We start from the raw sequence: 19,374 nt of genomic DNA, 5'->3' as shown, positions 1-19,374 counted from the left end.
TTAAAAATGGCAGTAGGAATCTAGTATTTTTTTTGAAATTATAACTATAATCCAATCAGTTCCTAAAACTCACCTGTCTCGAAGACTCCGTGTTTTTGCTTGGATGATTCCCAAATCCCACAGGGCTGGGTTTTTCCGAGGATCATTCATCTTATGTCCATACACTTCAATTGCCAAGGCCCCTTCCGAAAGGTGCTCAATAAAGTCTTCAGTAATGTTAACAGAAAACTCCTGGAAACACAACAGTTCATTACAAAATAGCAAGCACTTTCTGGTAATCATATGATTACTTACACCAGACATCATGTGCTTAATTCTATCAGAGAGTAAAGAAATAGAAAACAAAATATTTTTGATATGGAACAGAGCTGTCATCGAAAACCCATAAGGAATGCTCAGATGGTCTAAGTTTCTTCCCTGTAAAGATATAGTGGCTGCCGGAGATTTAGCTCAGCAGCATAAGTGCCTGCCGGGCAAGCCTATGGATGTGAGTTCGATCCTGGTACAAAAAAAAAAAAAAAAGATACAGTGGTGTCTTGATTTACAAACTTCTTTCCACGATTCTGGTCACAAACCAAATTAGACAAAAACTAAACCAAATTTCCCCATAGGTCAACACCTACTGAACCTACTTACCTACTGAATTTAATTCAATTCTCATCTAATTGTTTGTGACCAGAATCTTGGAAAGAACTCAATTGGTGAACACAGGTTATCTCTGTAACTCTATCAATTTTGAACTTTTCACTTTGAAAGTGTAGTACGTAAGACTAGCAATATAATCTATTTTGTTGGCAATATTTTGGTAGCTATTTTTAAAAGAATAACTTCATTAAGTATTATAATGACATATGTCTTGATATAAAAGTTACTACTATACATGTAATAAGGTAGTAGTATGTTGTGAAAACAGTTTTTAAGACGTTAACTATCTGTCGTAATAGGAGATATAGGAGATAATACTAGTGCAAAAAATCACCTAATTAAAAAAAAACTCTCCCACCTATCTTTACAAGACAGCATTTTGCAATTAGGATTGTATTTATTAATGAAAACATGGAATTTCTCATCTCTAATAGTACTTCCCTCTGTCCATCTTTAATGCACTAAAAATATTTCTCTGTTTTAAACAAATGAGAAAGAAATCTCACTCAGCTGTATAGCAGCAGAAAAGATTGTCTAAGACAACAGATTGTCCACACCTCCCATTCCAGGGTCTGCTGGTTACTAGGTACAGGGAAAAGGACTGTAACTCTCTGAAGCAAACGGAGCACTATGAAGAGCGGCACCATCACTAAATGAAACAGTAACATAGTGGCAGGTAAAGTGAATTTCTTTCAGAAGGGAGGGTCTTTTTGAGTTCAGGCTGACCTCAAACTCGTAGCAATCCTCTTGCCTCAGCCTCCCAAGTGCTGGGATTACATATGTTTGCCACCACACCCAGCCAATAAAGTGATTTCTTATCTTTTCTCTTAATTTTAACACAAAATTTACCTTTGATTATGGGTGAATTACTGCACTGACACTTTAGTTTTTGACTCCATCTCTACCCTAAGAAACTCTGCTTCAGACATATGGGCACAATTATTCAAAGAAATAAGTATTTTTGGTTTTGGTTACACATGAGTAATTTGAACGTTGACCTGGACTAGAAAACAAACTCACGCTGCAGTGATCAAAGACAACCATACAGTGCGGCTCCTTGCTGACGGGCGAGGAGGAAGAGGTGTCTACTTCTGGTGCCACCATCACCGGCTCCTGCTGATCCCAGAAGCTGTATTTGCAGAACACAAAGTGGGACAGATGCTGGGGCAGCCCAGTGGCTTGGAGGATTTTAACCTGAAAGGAAAACAAGGCTCTGTGTTTTAATTAGAAAATTCCGAGGAGTTCTGTGCTGACTACAGCACTAAGTGCTGGTTTATGGTGGCACATCCCCTTCTTGCTAGAACCTTAGTCTTGCATCTGAATGGTGACCAGGACTCTGCCTTTCAATGAGGGACATGACATGGGGTGACAATGACATGATAATGAGGTGCTGCTGTAAAGCACTTAGAGGATGAAAAGTGCACTTAAATTCTGCCCTCTTAAAACATATGAGGGTATCACCATCATTTCAGAAGAACAACATTCTTGTACATCAACACCATTCCATGACATGAATTTGGCTAACATGGCTAAGGCTTAAGAACAAAAGTTATAGCAAATATGGGGGGTCCCCTTCTACTGTCTCTCTGAAGGCAAATATTGTTATCACTATTTTGCTTTGATTTGATTAATTGTATTGCTCTATTCAATACTCTGTCTGGATAGGTTTTAGGATGTTCTGTATTTGGTTTGATTTTGCTATACCTAACTGAAAGGACAACCACTGTGAAGGTAACGAGATACACTATGGTACCTATTACTGTTATCCGGCAACCTGCTGGGAAGTGCTGTACCAATTTCACTGCATTGTCTTGATTGGCTTTATTCTGCCTTGCTCTGTTGTATTTTACTACCTTCAAAATAAAATAAATAAATTTTAAAAAATGTTTTCACTTTAAGGTGAGACAATGTGGTACATGGGAAGATGACAAGATTTTGAGTTACATAGAGTAATAAAAATACCTGGGGCTTATTAGTGTGCATGCGGTACAAATACGTTACATTCTCAGTTTTCCTGGACTTAGCTTTCTCCTGGAAGAAATAGGAGTATTAACAGCTACCCTACTATACGGAGTAGGACTGACCACATCAATGAAAAGAGAGAAAATGAGTGAAACAGAACCAGAAATTGAGTAGATGTTCAACACACATCACTTTGTGACTTAATTCCACCTGGAAGCCACTTTTTCCTATAGAAATTAATCTCAATTTTAAGGTTGAAATAAGTAAGAAAGAAGAGTATCAGGAAGGAGGAATATTTAGATTTTCAGAATATTGGTTGTTTAGGTTTTTCAGTTTCTGTGTACAAAAATCAAAACCACCACAAGGTGTCAGAATACCACGCAGTCCAAGCCTAGGCTGCTGGAGACAGGAGCCAGCAGAGGGCAGCAGGCATCACTGTGTCCGAGACTTGCAAACACTGATTTGACCTACTATCAATGAAAACATTAGTATGTGCATATTTTTTTGTCTTTTTTTTTTTTGAGACAGGGTCTCTCTAAGCAGTTTAGGCTGGCCTTGAGCTCACTATTGTTGCCCAGGCTGGTCTCGAACTTCCAACGATTCTCCTGCCTCAGCTTCCAGAGTGCTAGGATTACAGGCATGAGCCACCACACCCGGCTACATGCGTATTTTTATACAGAAAAATAAATCCAGAATTCTTTTACTAGCCAGTGACTCATCACCCATATCTTAACAGTCTTTGGGCTGGTTTCTCTCATTTTCCCAACGCTTTGTTTACTGTCATAGAGTTTGTTTGCCCTTGTCTTTTTTTACACAAATGGCTGTTACGTGGGAGAGCACAGTGTCTGATAGGTGCTTCCTCTTGGAAGCAAGCAGACTCCATGGAGAATTGGCTGATTCCAAGTCTGGGCCAGGAATGAGACCAGTGTCTACCACAGAGGTTGTTATTTCAGATACTCTACTCTTTCAGTGATAAAAGATAAATTTCCTGGGCCGGGGATATAGCTCAGGGGAACAGAGTGCTTGCCTGGCAAGCTTGAGGTCATGAGTTCAATTCCCAGTACCAAAAAAGGGTAAATTTCCAAAGAAAGACTGAGAAACTTCAGGGCAACAATCCAAACCCAGTTTCTAGTACAGGCAGGGATAGTTGGGAGGGAGGGGGGAGGAAGGCAGAAGAGAAGAAGGAAAAAGAGCAGGAGGGAAAGAGGAGGAGAGAGGGAAGGAGGAAGAAAGAATGGCTGACCTTATTCTGATGGTAAAAGACAACCTTTCAAGTCACATTTACTAGTCCACCACCTTTAATGGGCCATATGGAGTCATCAGACCTACTTGTCCCTCACAATAATGACCTGTTACGCCTCAAAGGAGAGGTTCTAAACTTCAGTACAATACAATGCAGACAAATCTCTTAGTGAGTCAGAATTCACTAGAGTCACAGTGAGTTCCCATGGAAAAGAGCCCAACACTACCAGCAGTAGCCCCTTCACTCTTGAGCTAATGCAGCTGACTACTCCCAACCTTAACTCCAGAAAGATGCACTGAGCCGGAAAAGGACTGGACCTAAGAAGGCTTGAGGCTTCTTCATTTGCATTTCACTGGTCCTTGCTGATTTCTTGTCATCATAACCTTTCTGACTACTTCCTGCCAAGGTCTGAACCAACAACAGCTGTTGGCCAGCTAGGGGTGCTTACTCCCACTGCTGGGTAACTGGCAGGTAGCTCTACCTAAGCCAGAGTCAGGAGCCCATCAAGCCAACAATTACCCTTGAGACTCAGCATCCAGAGACAGGTGGGACAGACCCAACCCCTCTCCCCTTAGGGTACCAGGAATCTTCCTCCCAGCCTGTTGTCTGGATGACCTCGGGTGCCTACTCTCAGAGGAGCTGTGTCACCCAACACTGAAGTCCTGCATTCACTCTGTGTGTCCCCTACAGTTTTGTACCAATGGTGGAGCTGCTGGACAGCAGGAGCCTGGCTGGGTGGAGCTGCTGGACAGCAGGAGCCTGGCTGCACCCATCTTGTATCAGACATGCCATTTGGCTGGTGACACTCAGCACGGGCATGAATGGCATTTGTGGGTGAGCTCACAGTGAGGGCCGAGGGCTGAGGGACGGGGAACTGGGCCGCAGTAAGGAGCACAGAGAACATGCAGGGAGGCTGAAGAGTGGCTGCAGCAGAGCTTGGGGTGGATGCCACACTGTAAGTGTCTCCAGTCTCCATCTCTGGCAGACTCGAACCTTCAGCAAGAGGGAAAATGGAAGCTCCGGCTTCTCACAGAGCAGTGTGGTGCTTGGACTCACATGATTGTGGGGCTAAATGGCCCAAGGAAAAAAACACTGACTTGACTCAAATCTCACAGGAAGCTGCTAGAAGTGTTGAGCCAATGCTTTGGGACTTGTGACAAAATATGGTCCCCAGAATACCAGGCACTCTCAGATATTTGGAGAGATATTTTCAAAATTTTAAAAAGAACTTAGAAATTCTTACCCAGATAACCACCATCTTCAGAACAGCCCCACTGGGGCTGCGTCTGAAGGACCCTGGGACTCACCATGCAGATCAGTCTGTTTTCCTGGGTCTCCTTCTCACAGAGGACCTCTGCAGGGTCCTCCCCTCCTGCGATCCTTTCCCCGATGGCCCCACTGATTCTCATCACCTCCACATGCAGTCGGCCTGCCACCTGGAGCAAGGGTAAAGCAGACACTTGTCCGGATATGTATGGTTCCTCTGCCCTGAGAGAACTCTTCTGCATTAAAGCAAAGCTACCAGGTATTAGGCTTTATTTTTTAGTTTTTTCAGAGAGAGTCTCACTAAATAGTTCAGGCTGGCCTTGAATTCACTATGTAGCCCAAGCAGGCCTCAAACTCATGGTAATTAATCCTTCTGCCTTAGCCTCCCAAGTGCTGGAGTTACAGGACTGTGCCACCATACCCAGCTCTTCCATTGTTAGTTTCTAAGAGTTGCTCTGCTCTCAGACTACTGGCATTAATCGCCACAAAGCCCTATGGGAACACAATATCCATAACACAAATACATACTGTCACCGCTAATAAAAAGCCAGTAACAACAACATCCTGCTGCCACCCACTGTTCCCAGAACTGCTCTCCACCAAAGTGAGGCACAGAGAGAAAGCCAACCTCTCCCTTCTGGTTGATGATCGGGACAGCATATTGTAACTTCACATCATAGAAAAGGGACTCGAGGAAGACATTGGCCACCCCAATAAGACTGTGATTTTCCTGCTCATCGTAGAATGGGTCGGCACGCTTGAAATAAGATCGGGTTACCTGAAAGACAGGGCACACAACCTCAAACACCGCCATTCAGCTGACTGCTTTCAGGTACACTCTAACAAAGTCATTAAACTTAGCTTTCATCACTGTATTTCATGAGTCTTGCATCTCTTCAGGTAAAATAAAGTTTCGTTTTATTTTATTTTGTTTCTCTGAGACAGGATTTCACTTTGTAGTGCTGGCTGGCCTTGAACCTATGGAGATTCTCTTACCTCAGCCTCCCGAATGCTGGTATTACAAATATGCACCACCACCCCAGGCTTAAAATAGAGTTCTACTTCAAGCACAGCACTGTACTGTACTATTCACTATTCTCTCTCTTTCTCTCTCTCTCTCTCTCTCTCTCTCTCTCTCTCTCTCTCTCTCTCTCACACACACACACACAAACTTAGAATGATAATCAGTGTCCTTTACCTACAAGGAGAAAATCCCATCAACAATCCGAATAACTTTATCGCTTCTACTTCATGTGGAAATCTTGCCACAAAAACAGAGGAACAACATACACTGCCTAGAAAGTGGTCAGGGTACCGAAGCTCTCTTCACTACACCTACTGCTCCTACCAAATCATTAGGTACACTGCTACGAATGAGAACTGGGCCCTCAGGACAGCAGCTGGCATCTATATTTATTCTTGTTGTTTTAATTCTAAGTTAAAACAGAAACAGAACAGCAAAGAGAATTTTAAGCAATATGTATATAAATTGATGAAAATTTTATGGATGACAATCTAGAAAAATAAACATTTTTACCAAAAAGCAGCTACATAAAGAACTCCATGTGGAAGCAAGACCTGCAGCACTGAAAATACATGACACAGCTTTCTATTTTATTTATTTATTTATTTTTTTGTCTTTTTCCTTTTTTTATCGGTACCAGGAATCGAACTCACGACTGTCTGCTTGCAAGGCAGGTGCTTATGCCGCTGAGCTAAATCCCCAGCCCCAGCTTTCTATTTTAAATATGTCCAAGTATATAGAGGCCTGAACTAAATGAGATCTTCAGATTGAGGAGCACAAAAATGGTACCTACTCTAGGGTCAAAATTTCTTTAAAAGAAATGTTGCTAATAGTGCAAACACTAAGGTACCAGTGATGTTCAATTTGAACAGTGTGTACTGTAGGTTATCTGCAAGGCTCGGTGTTGATGGGAAGAGGGATGATAAGTCTGATCTCTGTTCTAAAGAGAATCCCAGACAGGACAGAACACAGATGCATGTGGGCCAACAGAAGGCCTCATGGAAAGGGGAGAATCTGATAGAAACTTGGAGAAGAGAATGGGGGAGAAGGAAAAAAAAAAAAACTCACACACACACACACACACCAGAAAGACTCTTAAAAATTCAACTCTACAAACAGTCCAACAACTTTGGGAAAAGGACCAACTTCCCAAGACGAGCAGGCGAACTCTCCCTTTTGACTGTTCAGGTGGTGGCTGCCCCCCACCCCCACCCCCCGGAGCTCACCGGGGTGTCTTCCTCGCACTCCTTCCACTCCTGGTAAAGATCTCTCATGTCCAAGAGTCTGTTGTCCAGTTTCTCCAGAGACCAAATCTGCTTCCCTTTGCCTTTTCTTCTCACCTGGATTGCAGGCTCACTGAGAAGAGAGCCCCGCTGCAAAGACAAGAGGAGGGAACCATGTGGGATGCCAGAACACCGGCTGGCGGTGATGCTAGCACTGGCATCTGGAGCCACCAGCTGAGGCTCACACTGCGCTGTGCTGAGCATGACTAAGTTTCCCAGAGCTCTTGCGAGCTTTATCCTTTACCTCCAACTGCAAGCACAGTCTGAAACATCAGTAGTGACTTAGGGTTAAGCATCAATTTACTTGTACACTTTGATTGCAGTTAGACATAAACAAATTTAAACTCCAAAGATTTGATACTATATCTTATAGGAAGATGAAATGAAAATGTTTTATTGAAGCCATCATACAAGCACAGAACATCAGCAGGGAGTCATACATTCCAAAAGACAAGTGAAATTTACTAAGATGCTAGAAACTCAGTCTGGAAACTATCTTTTACTTTCAAAAGGGTGAAATTTTACTTCTTATTTGAATACATACTAGTTTGATGCTTAAAAGAGTAACTATGAAGTGCTTAAAAGAGGAAACCATGAAAATGTCTCATTTGCTCATTTGTAAGCAATGAATGATACCTGTTTCCAAATGTCTGTAGTTTGAATTTATTATTAAATAGAGATCTGGACACAGTTGCTGGTTGCGTAACATTATGAATGTTTTAAACAGGGTAGTTATATGGCTCTTACCTCAAAAAGCAGTATTCTGCTTTAAAGTACTTTTAACTTATAAAAGCACAGAGTGTTTGTTTGTGTAGTACCTGGGACTGAACCCAGAGCATTCACATTAAACCACACCCCAGCACTTTTTTCTTTTATGATAGAATCTTGCTATCTTGCATAGGCTAACCTTGAGCTCACAATCTTTCTGCTCTGCCTTCTGAGTAGCATGTACCACCACATCAGCAAAACCAAAATATTTTCAATGGAAAAATTTCATGAAACTTTTTAAAATTATAAAGTAAAAAATAAAAACAAAATAAGTAAATTGTGAAATACACTGATATTTATATTTATTTATAGTATCTTGCATATAATCATTTCAAAGAAACAAAATTTACATAGTAAAGCAAGACTTTAGTAATTCTTGTCAAAAACTGTAATTCTTCCACATACTACAAGGCCTTCTACCTTATCTCCCATCAGCCAGTGAGTAAGTACAAAAGGCCCATTAGTGACCAACGGGTGCTGGTCCTCTCGGGGAGAACACTAGTCAGGACCAACAGCCGGGATCTAGAAATGCCTATCTGTATAGCAGTGAGAACAGGTGAGTGAGCAGCTGTCCACTCGGGCAGTGCCCCACGTCTCGCCAGCCACAACAGCAGCCTTAGGAATGTGTGAGCAGGTAGGCGGGAGGACAAAGCCCCACGGTGATGGGCCACTTCCAAATGGACGGCTCTCCTTCCAAATAAAGCTCACAGCAAGGTACAGCAAAAAGGGAAACAGGCAGGCTTCACAGGAAAAATGCTCACAATTCTGCCCTTTCAACTCAAACTCCACAGGATGAAAGATCTTGCATTTCTCTGCCTTCCAGAAGAAGCTGAGCCCCAGACTGTGTGCCCAAGACTGACCTCCCATTTCTGGTCTGTGCACCCCACTGTATCTAGACTTTCCCCTTCAAATACTAATAAACAAAATAAACTGTTAAGCCAGTGAAATTTTTCATACTACAGAGTCTACATCAGAAGACAATTATCTGAACAGTAATGATGACACCATGTTCAAGACAATACCACGTTTGCCAAACATCTACTCTGTGCAAAACAGTGGCCTTAATGCTATGATGTTATAAGCAAAAGAAGATGTGATCCTCGCTGTCAAAAGAGAGTTTCTGAGATGGGCTGATCAAGGCTCTGCTGTGGTAAACACTGTGGGCACCCAAACAGGAAATTCTACCTAAGGTTTCCACATCCTTCCTAGGGGAAGGATGAAGACGACTGAATGTCAAGAAAACTGTGGCAGGGATTTCCCACAAAATCTTACTGAAATTATTACATCATACATAAGAAAGATGTGTGCTCTTACAGCAAACAACTAATGAAGAGCCTTACAGAGCAATCTACCAGCAAGTGGAAAACAACACAGTGTAAGTAAATGACTAAGTAAACGGTGGGAGACAGGCTGTGGAATGGTAACAAAATGAAGGGGAGAGCCACTCTGGGAAGACTGATCAGGAGACACTGCTCAGAAACAATTGAGACAGCTGAGTGAACTGCAGGACCTGGCAAGGTAAAGTGTGTTTCAACGCCTCTATCACATGGTGACCCCTGAAGCCACCTCATCCCAAGGCATCTTTGTGGTGGCACGAACCACCACCTCACCTTCCTGTTGGCATCCAGGCTGGAGGCTGGGATCTGGAGGGTCACTTTATATTCGGTTCTTTTATCCAGCTCCTCTGCGATGTAATTAGCTTCTCTCACCAACAGATTAGCTTTAACAATTTGTTCCCTCAGCCTCATCAGGCTGTTATTCAATGTTGCTTCTCTTTTAAAAAAAAGAAAGAAAGGAAGGAAGGAAGAAAGGAAGGATGAAGGTGGGGATGACATAGCACACTAAGTAGCACTTAGAAAACTACACAGTCGGGACATGGCAATGCCAAGCCGCAAACCAAGCTGTATCAGTGCTTTTTGCACGCAGGAAACATACCACGGGCACTGGCCATGCACATGCTTGTATCTGGGCTCCATCACAAGCACAGGCACACCTGTGTGGCAAGCTGGCTGGAGACCAGGGCAGCACTTCACAAACCTGACTGCGCCTGTGCGTCACCCAGGGTTCTGGATAAACTCAAGATTCTCACTCAGTAAGTCTCAAGTGGAAACTGGAAACTACACTTCTATCAATCTCCAGCTGACTGGATGCTGTCTGCAGACCAGACTCTGAATAGCAAGAGCTTAGCGACAGGCTGTCTGCACCTAGGGAACAGAGATTTCAGTGCACTGCTAATTAGCCGGCACAGAGGTCAAACTTACAACCTGCATCTCATCTCACAGGTTTACCTACCTGAGCTAATCAGTACAGACAACCAACTTTCTCTTTTTTTCTCCTTTTTAAAAAAGCATCTACCCAAGCTTCAGAACCTAAAGCATAATACAATAATAAAGTATACTTCTTTATTCAAATCCAAAAGCTGTATATACTGAAAATGGAGCAGCATCTAACATGGGCAGTTTTAAAGAAAGTTTTTTTTCTTTTTTTGTACCAAAAATTGAACTCAGGACCTTGCACTAGCCAGACAGGCACTGTGCTGCTGAGCTATGTCCCTGGCCCTAAAGAAAGTTTTAATAAACTGGCAATTCCCCATTTAAAAACAGAAAATAACAATGCAAAGTAGTTCTTTGCACTGTACTATAAAACTTTTGCAAATAATGACAAAGTGTCCCCCTATTCCCTGCATGGTTACAGTGGTGACCCCAGCTTCCCCTACCTCTCCTCTGCCCACTGTCGCAGGCGCTGCTGGGCACTGGGCGAGTGCAGGGAGAACCTGTCCATGCTGCGATAGTTCTGCTTCTCAGGGGACAGCCGTCGTCGGAGTTGCTCCAACTCATGCTCGTACATAAGCCTCTGGCGCTCGAGCGCAGATCGCTTCTCTTCTTCATGCTGCTGCTCCAGGCTGTTGAGTATTGACTGCATTGGGTCTGAACATGGTTTTGTAGAAAGATAATGAGCAAAAGGTACAACTCACTTCACATACTGTTCTACACTGTTTTATTTGTCTGTCCAAATTCTGCAGGTACCTCATTGTGTGTGAAGACAAAAAGAATGTTTTTATAAATATAATAAATTACCATAACCAGACACACAAAAGAATAGAGTTCACTACAGGAAAAAAGAAACCTCCCAAGATCAGCAGTATCAAGACTTTCTTTCTTTGCTAACATTTAAAAGGTCTCATCTACCACCTTGAGAAGACGCTACAGTGCGTGGCAGACTTGCTCACCATTATTGCCCAGTGCCTTCATGGTCACCTCCATCTGCGCATACTCAAAATTGAAGTTGATTTCACTGGATACCTCGCTGGAGGAGTCCCCATCCACATCCAGTTGCTCATAAGTGCTGTCATTCTTCAGGGAGGGATCCTGCTCTTCATCCTCCCGGTCCACTTTCTTCTTCTTTTTAGGCAAACTGAGTCTTAGAGTGCACAAAAGGATTTTTTTTTAAAAATCAAGGTCTGTACTTAGTCTTTTTTGGGGGGGAGGAGAGTGCTGGGGATCGAATTCATGACCTCGCACTTGCCAGGCAGGCCCCTGTACCACTCAGCTAAATTCCCAGCCCCATCATTTCATTCCTAAACAAGTATTTGCTGGACCCCAAGAGAATACCATGAACTACAGGACAAGTGCTGTTTTCAGATCTTTGTACTCTAGTAGTAGAAGTAAAACAATCAAATGTACACAAATAATCATAATGGAAAGTGTGACACATGCCCCCTGACTGCTAGGAGTGAGTGGGAAGAAAAGCTGAGGCTGCTTTGAAGTTGAATGGTAAAGGAAAAGTAGCAAAGGAAACCATCCACATTGAACCTCATGGGATACAGTGAATGTCAGCCAATGCGTGCAGTGTTGGAAGAGACATGAAAATAGAAATGCTCCTCATCTCCAGAGCGCTTCAGCATCAAATGCCACAATACACAGAATCTGGACAACATGAATTGAGCCACAGAGTAAAAGTCAACTTAACCCAAACACTGATGGTTTTGATGACTGAGTCTGGCAATTTATACTTGATTTATTTTGGGAAGGAGAAAAACTGTCCACAATCTTTATACTCCTCTACCCTTGTCTCAGAAGCAAAATACAGGACCAGCTGGCCTACAAAGAAGGGTCTCTATAATTGACAAGAAAAGTCAGTGGAACAGCTGATGGAAAGAGGATGCCAGGATGCCATTAATGTTACACAGATTCCTTTCTGATTGCCCCTCCTGACGACATCAGTCTGCCTGGGGAACAGTTCATGTGCAGGCTCGGTTATAGCCTACCCTTTCGAGCCTCCTTGGCAGCTAGGAGGCAAATCTGATGTGAGTGAAGATTGCTGAGCTCAAGAGGACAGTCATGCTGTGCTGCCCCTGTAACTCCTTTTCTCCTTTGAGCTCAGCCAGAGACCATAGGGAGCATCATGACAGTTGTAGGTGACAGCCAGGAATTTCCAAGAGGGTCACTCAACACTAATCATCACCTCCCCTCTGATTTCTTGCTCTGTCAGAGAAAACACTGATCTATTTATGCCATCACTGCCAAGAATGCTATTACTTGCAGCTGAAAGCACTCCAAAAAGGTAAGACTAACCTGATTTCATGCCTCAGAAAATGATGACCATTATTTTTAAGAAAAGCATATATATGTCTCTCTATAGATAGGTACATATGCACACAAATAAAAAATAAGCATGCCAAAAAAGAATTAATGTAGTATTATACCAGATGGCAAAATACGCAGTGGGAAAGAAAAAGGAGAAAACGTATATAAAATAAGAATTTTTCTCAAGTATGCAGCCCCACGTTCCTAGGATTCTGACATATTTATATAGTGAACAAACATAAAAACATGCATACAGCAAACACAAACATATACACAAATATACAAAATAATGCATAATTTGTATAATGCTTCTATTTTGGAGCATAATCAGCAAATCTTTTCCTTTTTGAGAGCCATACAGTGTCTTTCTTTCTTTCTTTCTTTCTTTCTTTCTTTATTTATTTTTTTGGTACTGGGGATTGAACTCAAGACTGTGCACTTGCAAAGCAGGTGCTTATGCTGCTGAGCTAAATCCCCAGCCCCAAAGAGCTGTACAGTGTCATACCTGAAGAAATGGTTATTTCCCCATAAGATCCTGTCCCCGTGGTGCAGCTGTATTGGAGTGGAGACAGAAGACCCATTTACAAATGTTCTGTGGAGAGAAGAGAAAAGCAATGAGTGATGATTTCCTCATCTTGTTTTAATTTTCTAGTACTACAACAGTCTAGTTCCTAGGGGAAACAAAATGATAATTCCAGAAAACATGCCCTTGGTGAATTTTAATATTCATGGCTTCCCTAAATTGTTAATTTAATATTTTATTAAATAATTTAATTGTTTATTAATAATTTAATAATTGTTAATTTTAATATCCATACTTCCCTAAAATGTTTACAGTACTAAGTATAAGAGGTGACAGCGAGCCTGTCACTTTGAGGAAAACAACCAGTAGCACTTGTTGCCAAAGGTAACATTAAACCTTTCAAATAAAAATTAAAATTTTGAAAATCTCATGTCAATGTCCTCCAATCAAAGGCTACCGGAAACTTAGCAAGGTGAATAAGGCGGTTCAGTACTCACACTGAGGGATGGTCAGGTGTCCCAGTGAGTGTGAGACCCAAGTTTTGACTGGATGACTTCAGATGCCATCGGAAAGTGTCAGTAAACAGGGACCTCCCAAAGGACATTCATAACAGCATGTAAGCCTGAAGGGCACACAGAATAGCCAGGCCAAAGGAAGGGCGGTGCTGAGAAGCAGGAGCTGCGTGGGGGGGTGTGGGGGGTATAATGGACTCTTAGACCGCCAGCTGCGCCTGAGTGAATCAAGCAGCTGCTCAGGGTGTTCCCAGGGGCTCTGATCAGCCCTGGGGAGGCCTAAACAAGGCCACGAATGCGAACACAGAGAGAGGGGTTACTGAATTTAAACAGAAAGGGACTGGCATCGACCTGGATGTCTCAAGTGACGCCACTAATGTATTTTCTCCTTCTTGAAAAGTGCTGTGATATTAAACACAAATCCTAGTACATTACCTGGTATTCTTCTGAGGAGTCAGCATAACCTGGCCTTCTGAGGTGATGTCTATAATGCAGTGTTCAGGAAGAATTCCCATTCCACACAGCTGGATGTCCTGGGAATTTGCTGAACCTATCAATGTGTGCTCCTAAGAGAGAATCAAATTTGCTCATGATATTGTATTTTCAAATGTGTGTCAACTAAAATCACCTGCAATGAGCCCTTTTACATTAACTTACTATCTTAGGTGAAAGATCTTTAAGGCAAATGGAGGCTTTCTCTAAATTCAGTCCATAAGTTACATTTCTTTATAAAGAATAACACTCAGCCGAGTTGTGCCTTTTAGCTTAAAATTATTTTGTATTCATGGCTATAACATAAACCTCATACTCTACTATAAGTGTTTCCTACTGCTCTCAGAGAATGAGCCATGTGTCAGTGATGTACCAAAAACATGGTCTGGAAACCAGTTTCTCAATTGGACATCCTTATCTCAATCAGAGTGAGACATGACACAGAAAACAGCCACTGGCATGTGAGGGTTTGAAAAGACTCAAGTTATACATGAATCTCATTGTGCCCTGAACCTCACAGAAGACACATTACAGATTAGGTTCTTCTGGTCTCAGAACCCCAACTGCTCACCTCTAACCCACTTTTTGGCAGGTAACTCACCTGTCCTTGATGGAGGAAACTGTGTAAGAAGTGGGCTCCCTTGCACACACCACAACTGCTGATAACTGCACGTGACTGTTGACAGGGACAGGCAGTGTCCCTAGGCCCCCTTGTTGTTCTTTTCTCTTTCTAAGGGACCCCTGAGTCAGCGGTCAGATGTTAAGACACAGTAGGCTTTGTCACCCGCCCCACCACACACTGTGTACTATGCTGCAGGTGCTAACACCAGAGTCTTACACAGGCTGCTTTTCTGCCCTTGCCATACAAAACCAGACAGGAAGTATATAAATGACTAAAGTGAACTAAATTCCAATAAAATGTCATTTAAGAACACTGCAATTTGAACTTCATATAAAGGCTCACATGTCCAAAGTATTACTCCTCTACCTACCTCTCCTCTCCTACTCCTCTCCTACCACTAAAAATATAAAGGCCGACTCTTAGCTCGCAGCCACACAAACCAGGGTGGACTCCATGTGGCAAGCAGGCAAGTCTGCTGGACATAACCATAACTCAGGTGACAAGTCTGTCGTCTGTGTGAAGTGAAGGCTCCCTCACCCCCATGCCCACCTCTCGCTTCCAGCCTGTGCTCACTCATGCATGACCGCAGGGTCATGTTCCAAGTGGGAAAGCAGGCCTGAGAGAAAAGGGCCCGAGGCCACTGTGGGAGAAGGAAACCCCTCTGGGCCAGGTCTTGTAGACTCTCCTCCTCCTGCTCTGAACAACTGTAGGGTAGAGTACTAACTGTGCCCTGGGGATCCTTCCTGTCCTGGGGAGGGGTAGTGACTGAGAGAAAGTCCTGGAGTTGGTCCCTAGGCTGGGGTCACCCCCTTCAGAAGCTGCCCTCTGGCGCTGTTCCTCTCCCTGCGAGACTCTTGCCCAGCATACACAATGTCTTACAACAGCTACGTCGAACTTCATCTCTGAAGGATTCTCTCAGCCAAACTCCAATTCCTCTCTTCTCCACCCCTGAGTGCATGTGGGTCAGGAAACACTGTGACCTACTATTTCACAAATGCTCTTTCCACCTTCTTTGGGTAGCAGACTATACAAGATTCTTGCATCTGGCACCAGTGGCATAAAATACACTGTGGGGGCTAAGCATCTGTTGATAGAATGGATCATATGTCATCGGGACAGAAGACATTAACTCAGACAGGCAAAGGTCTAATCCGAATTCTAGAAAAAGAACTTTATTTTTTTACCAAATATACTGGGCATTGGTCTAATCTAAATTCCAGAAGAAAAATTTCATTCTTCATCTAATGTACTGAGCACCTTTAGTTGGATACGAAAGAAATAAAAAAAAAAAATCTTAGAGTTTACATTTTAAATGACAACTTAAGTCTGTCATTTCAGGGTATAATCTGTTTCAATTGGATGACAATGCACTGGAATCTCAAACTCTGACATCAAAAAGCTCATTCTGCTAATGCCTCAGTGTAGTTTAAGTCAGTAAGCTTTTTATCTTATACTCTAGGTAATATTATACAAACACTGACAAGGAAAAGACAAAATTTCTCATAGCAGATGACCTAGTGGGCATCTGATACCGGCAAGGTATACAGCAAGCAAAAGGAGACCAAGTGACCTGGGGATGGCACACAGTTCAACCTCCTTGTAAGAGCATGAGGACCCTAAAGTGTACCAGCACGAAGCATTCCAGAAGAGACACAGTAAGATTCTGTTCTGGAAGAGGAAGAAGCTGTGGAACTTGAATTGGAAGGAACTCCAGGGACTCTGACTTCCTTGCAGATGGTGTGGCTAAAGCTATCTGAAGGAGTGAGGTCATCTCTCTGGAGTTACATGTCCAGCATTTCAATGAACTCATGGAGCCCAAGGCAAAGAAAGAAAAAAGTGGTCTCCAAATTCCACCATCCCACATCGTGGAGTCACTTTACTGAAGTGAAAACTGTTCTTAAACTGAGATCACCCTTCTGAATGTGCTTGGTCATGAATATAGCCTTGTTGTGAGGTTCGCCTGGAAAGTCAAGGCACTGACACTGCCTCCAACACTAGCCACACGGGGCTGACCACACAGTCTGAAGTGGAACCAGACACCTCCACGCAAATGACCAGAAATGTTTTGACTTCTCAAAAATCTCTGAATGGTTTCTTTGTTCAAGTTTCCAGTTAAGGAACAGCTATGATCAGGGTTTTTTCTTGTGTCTTTGTGTTCCAACTTGAAGTATATCATATCAGAAAGAAAAAATTCCTAGGTCTGGGTCTACTAAGTCCCATTCTAGTATGAATGTCTACTGCTGACTCTCTAGCTCAAAAAGTTGCCAATGCTGGTCAGAAGCACAACAACACATCCTTCTTAATAGACAGGATTATTACTTGTGTAAGGGACCACAGACCCCAGAGTATCAAATGAAAGTACGATGTGGAAAATCCACACAAATAGTGTTTGCTTATAAAGTTGATTCCACATATTAAATCCCCGCATTAACCCAGCATAGCAGTCAGAGTAACTCCCATGCATTTGCAAAGGAAGAGCCTGGAGATGGAAGGAGAGAAGGGGCAGAGGCCTTGACCATGAACTCACCACCTAGGCCACCTCCCTCCTCCTGCAGCGCTGCCCCAGTACTACAGTGTCTGAGATGTGCACACATCATGCCAGGCGTCAGATACACAACTTAGCTCACAACATTACCAAGCATGGTATAAGACACTTATTATCAATTAGGGCTTATCAGAATGACACATAATTATTCAAGGATATCTTTGAATAGAAAGTGGGAAGCCAACCAACATGAGCTTTTTTACAAATGAAATCACATGAGTCTCTCTTTTTAAAGCTATTTCCAACCTAATCAGCTCATCTGCTTTGCATTCCTAGCTACATTGGTTAATTCCACCTTCATGAGAAGCAAAGAAAGTACATCCGAATAAAATCCACAACAAAACTAACTTATGCTCTGAATCTGACAAAGGCAATTTACTCCTCATAATTTGTATGATATCTCAGGATTCATGCTTTTCCTAAAGCTGTCTTGTCATCCTAACATAACCCATGGTTTACAAATTTCAGTGTATACCAATACTATGCTTTGGTTCTACAATGTCCCCTAAGTGTCTACATACTGAACTCTTGGTCCCTGGCTGGTGGTGGAACCTTGAAGAGAACTCTGGTTGGAGGAAGCAGGTCATGGGGTGCCTCCAAAGGGGACATGAGACCCACCCCTCTCTTTCACTGTCCGGTCTGCTCCAACGTTCTGCCTCACCACTACCCCAGAAGCAACACAGCCCGGAGCCAAGTGACCATGGACTGAGACCCCTAAAGCCATGAGCCAAAATAAACATTTCTTCCTTTAACTTTCTTTTCTCATTTTGTCATAGCAATGAAAAGCTAACATATCAATATTTATATTTTTTTTCCTGTTCTGCACCCTGACTCCCTCAGTTTCTCAGAGACCTATTCTCTCTTTTCTTGCAAATAATAAATTGAAAATTTTTTTTATTTTCCTAATAGTTACTGGAAACATAAATTCCAAAGTAAGTGGTCCTAAGAATTTTACTTTCTTTGAACATTTCTTCTCATGAGCTAACAAAAAATGCTCACAAAAACCTTCATATAAATCAGTCACTTTCATCCAGTGACTAAATGAATCATTTGGTCTTAAAAGTCATCTTTTAAGTTTACAATCATTCCCTGGTGTAAGTTATCAAAAATGTTAGGTAAGCTGTTTATCTTGTTGAAAATAATACCAATATATATATATATATATAGGATTAAGCTGAATGACATCACTCAAAACTAAAAAGGGAAACTGATCCTAGAAACCAAAGACTATTCTATATTCCAGCTTACCCAAACAAAAACCACTTGATAACTCTGTTTTCTGAATAAGCATGCCTTCTTGAGTATAAAAGCACTGTGCAGCATACAATGCCCTGGAAGCCAGGTCACCCACCTTTAAGTAGTACACTAGGAGTTCGTTCAGAGCAGGGTCGGCGTTCAGATTAACCAGGAAGCACTTATCATCCCCCACTTTGATTCCTGAAGACTGAAGCGATATCCCAAGACTCTCCAGCTGTTTCTGTCGCTCCTGCAAACACAGTGGAGGTGTGTGTAGTCCCTGGGCTACTGAGGCAGCAAGACACAGAAGATCCTACATGAGAACGACTCTTTGGGTCTAGGGTTGTGGCTGAGTTGGGGAATGCTTGCCCAGCAAGAGAGAGGCCCTGGGTTCTGTCCCCAGCACCCCCATGAAAGAAAAATTATTCAACCTTTATAATTCAAATAAGGTATCTTTAATATACCACTGCAGTTTCTTGCATCGTGTTCTTTCCAAACTATCTAGTTTTACTGTGCTTATTAAAGTTTTTAAAGAATAAAGTCCACTACAAATAGCAAACAAGTAAACTAGTTGAGTTCTCAAATTTCATTCTGAAAAATATCAAACACTTTCAAGTTAGCTCATTTAACTCTGTATATGTGAGCTAACTAGAGAGTGCTTTATTCA

At 42.4% G+C, this 19,374-nt stretch overlaps 1 protein-coding gene across 4 annotated transcripts in view; it reads right to left on the bottom strand.

The window, feature by feature from the left end:
- Positions 1 to 19,374, bottom strand: part of Kif13b (kinesin family member 13B) — a 178,981-nt gene that overhangs the window by 63,388 nt on the left and 96,219 nt on the right. For all 4 annotated transcript variants that reach the window (XM_063234516.1, XM_063234517.1, XM_063234519.1 and 1 more), the window contains exons 13-23: positions 18,823 to 18,957; positions 14,248 to 14,378; positions 13,283 to 13,369; positions 11,421 to 11,611; positions 10,908 to 11,118; positions 9,802 to 9,964; positions 7,367 to 7,513; positions 5,745 to 5,894; positions 5,158 to 5,286; positions 1,666 to 1,839; positions 74 to 231 (exon numbers count right to left, since the gene is read on the bottom strand). In XM_063234516.1, the coding sequence (XP_063090586.1) occupies positions 74 to 231; positions 1,666 to 1,839; positions 5,158 to 5,286; positions 5,745 to 5,894; positions 7,367 to 7,513; positions 9,802 to 9,964; positions 10,908 to 11,118; positions 11,421 to 11,611; positions 13,283 to 13,369; positions 14,248 to 14,378; positions 18,823 to 18,957 (1,676 nt within the window). The remainder of the gene's footprint in view (positions 1 to 73; positions 232 to 1,665; positions 1,840 to 5,157; positions 5,287 to 5,744; positions 5,895 to 7,366; positions 7,514 to 9,801; positions 9,965 to 10,907; positions 11,119 to 11,420; positions 11,612 to 13,282; positions 13,370 to 14,247; positions 14,379 to 18,822; positions 18,958 to 19,374) is intronic.

Source organism: Cavia porcellus, unplaced genomic scaffold, assembly GCF_034190915.1.
Source record: "Cavia porcellus strain 051 isolate PalLab524CR breed Dunkin Hartley unplaced genomic scaffold, mCavPor4.1 scaffold_24, whole genome shotgun sequence".
In the NCBI taxonomy this organism is placed as follows: Eukaryota; Metazoa; Chordata; class Mammalia; order Rodentia; family Caviidae; genus Cavia; species Cavia porcellus.
The sequence above is the reverse complement of the archived record's forward strand: the minus strand, read 5'-3'. Positions and strand labels throughout refer to the sequence as shown.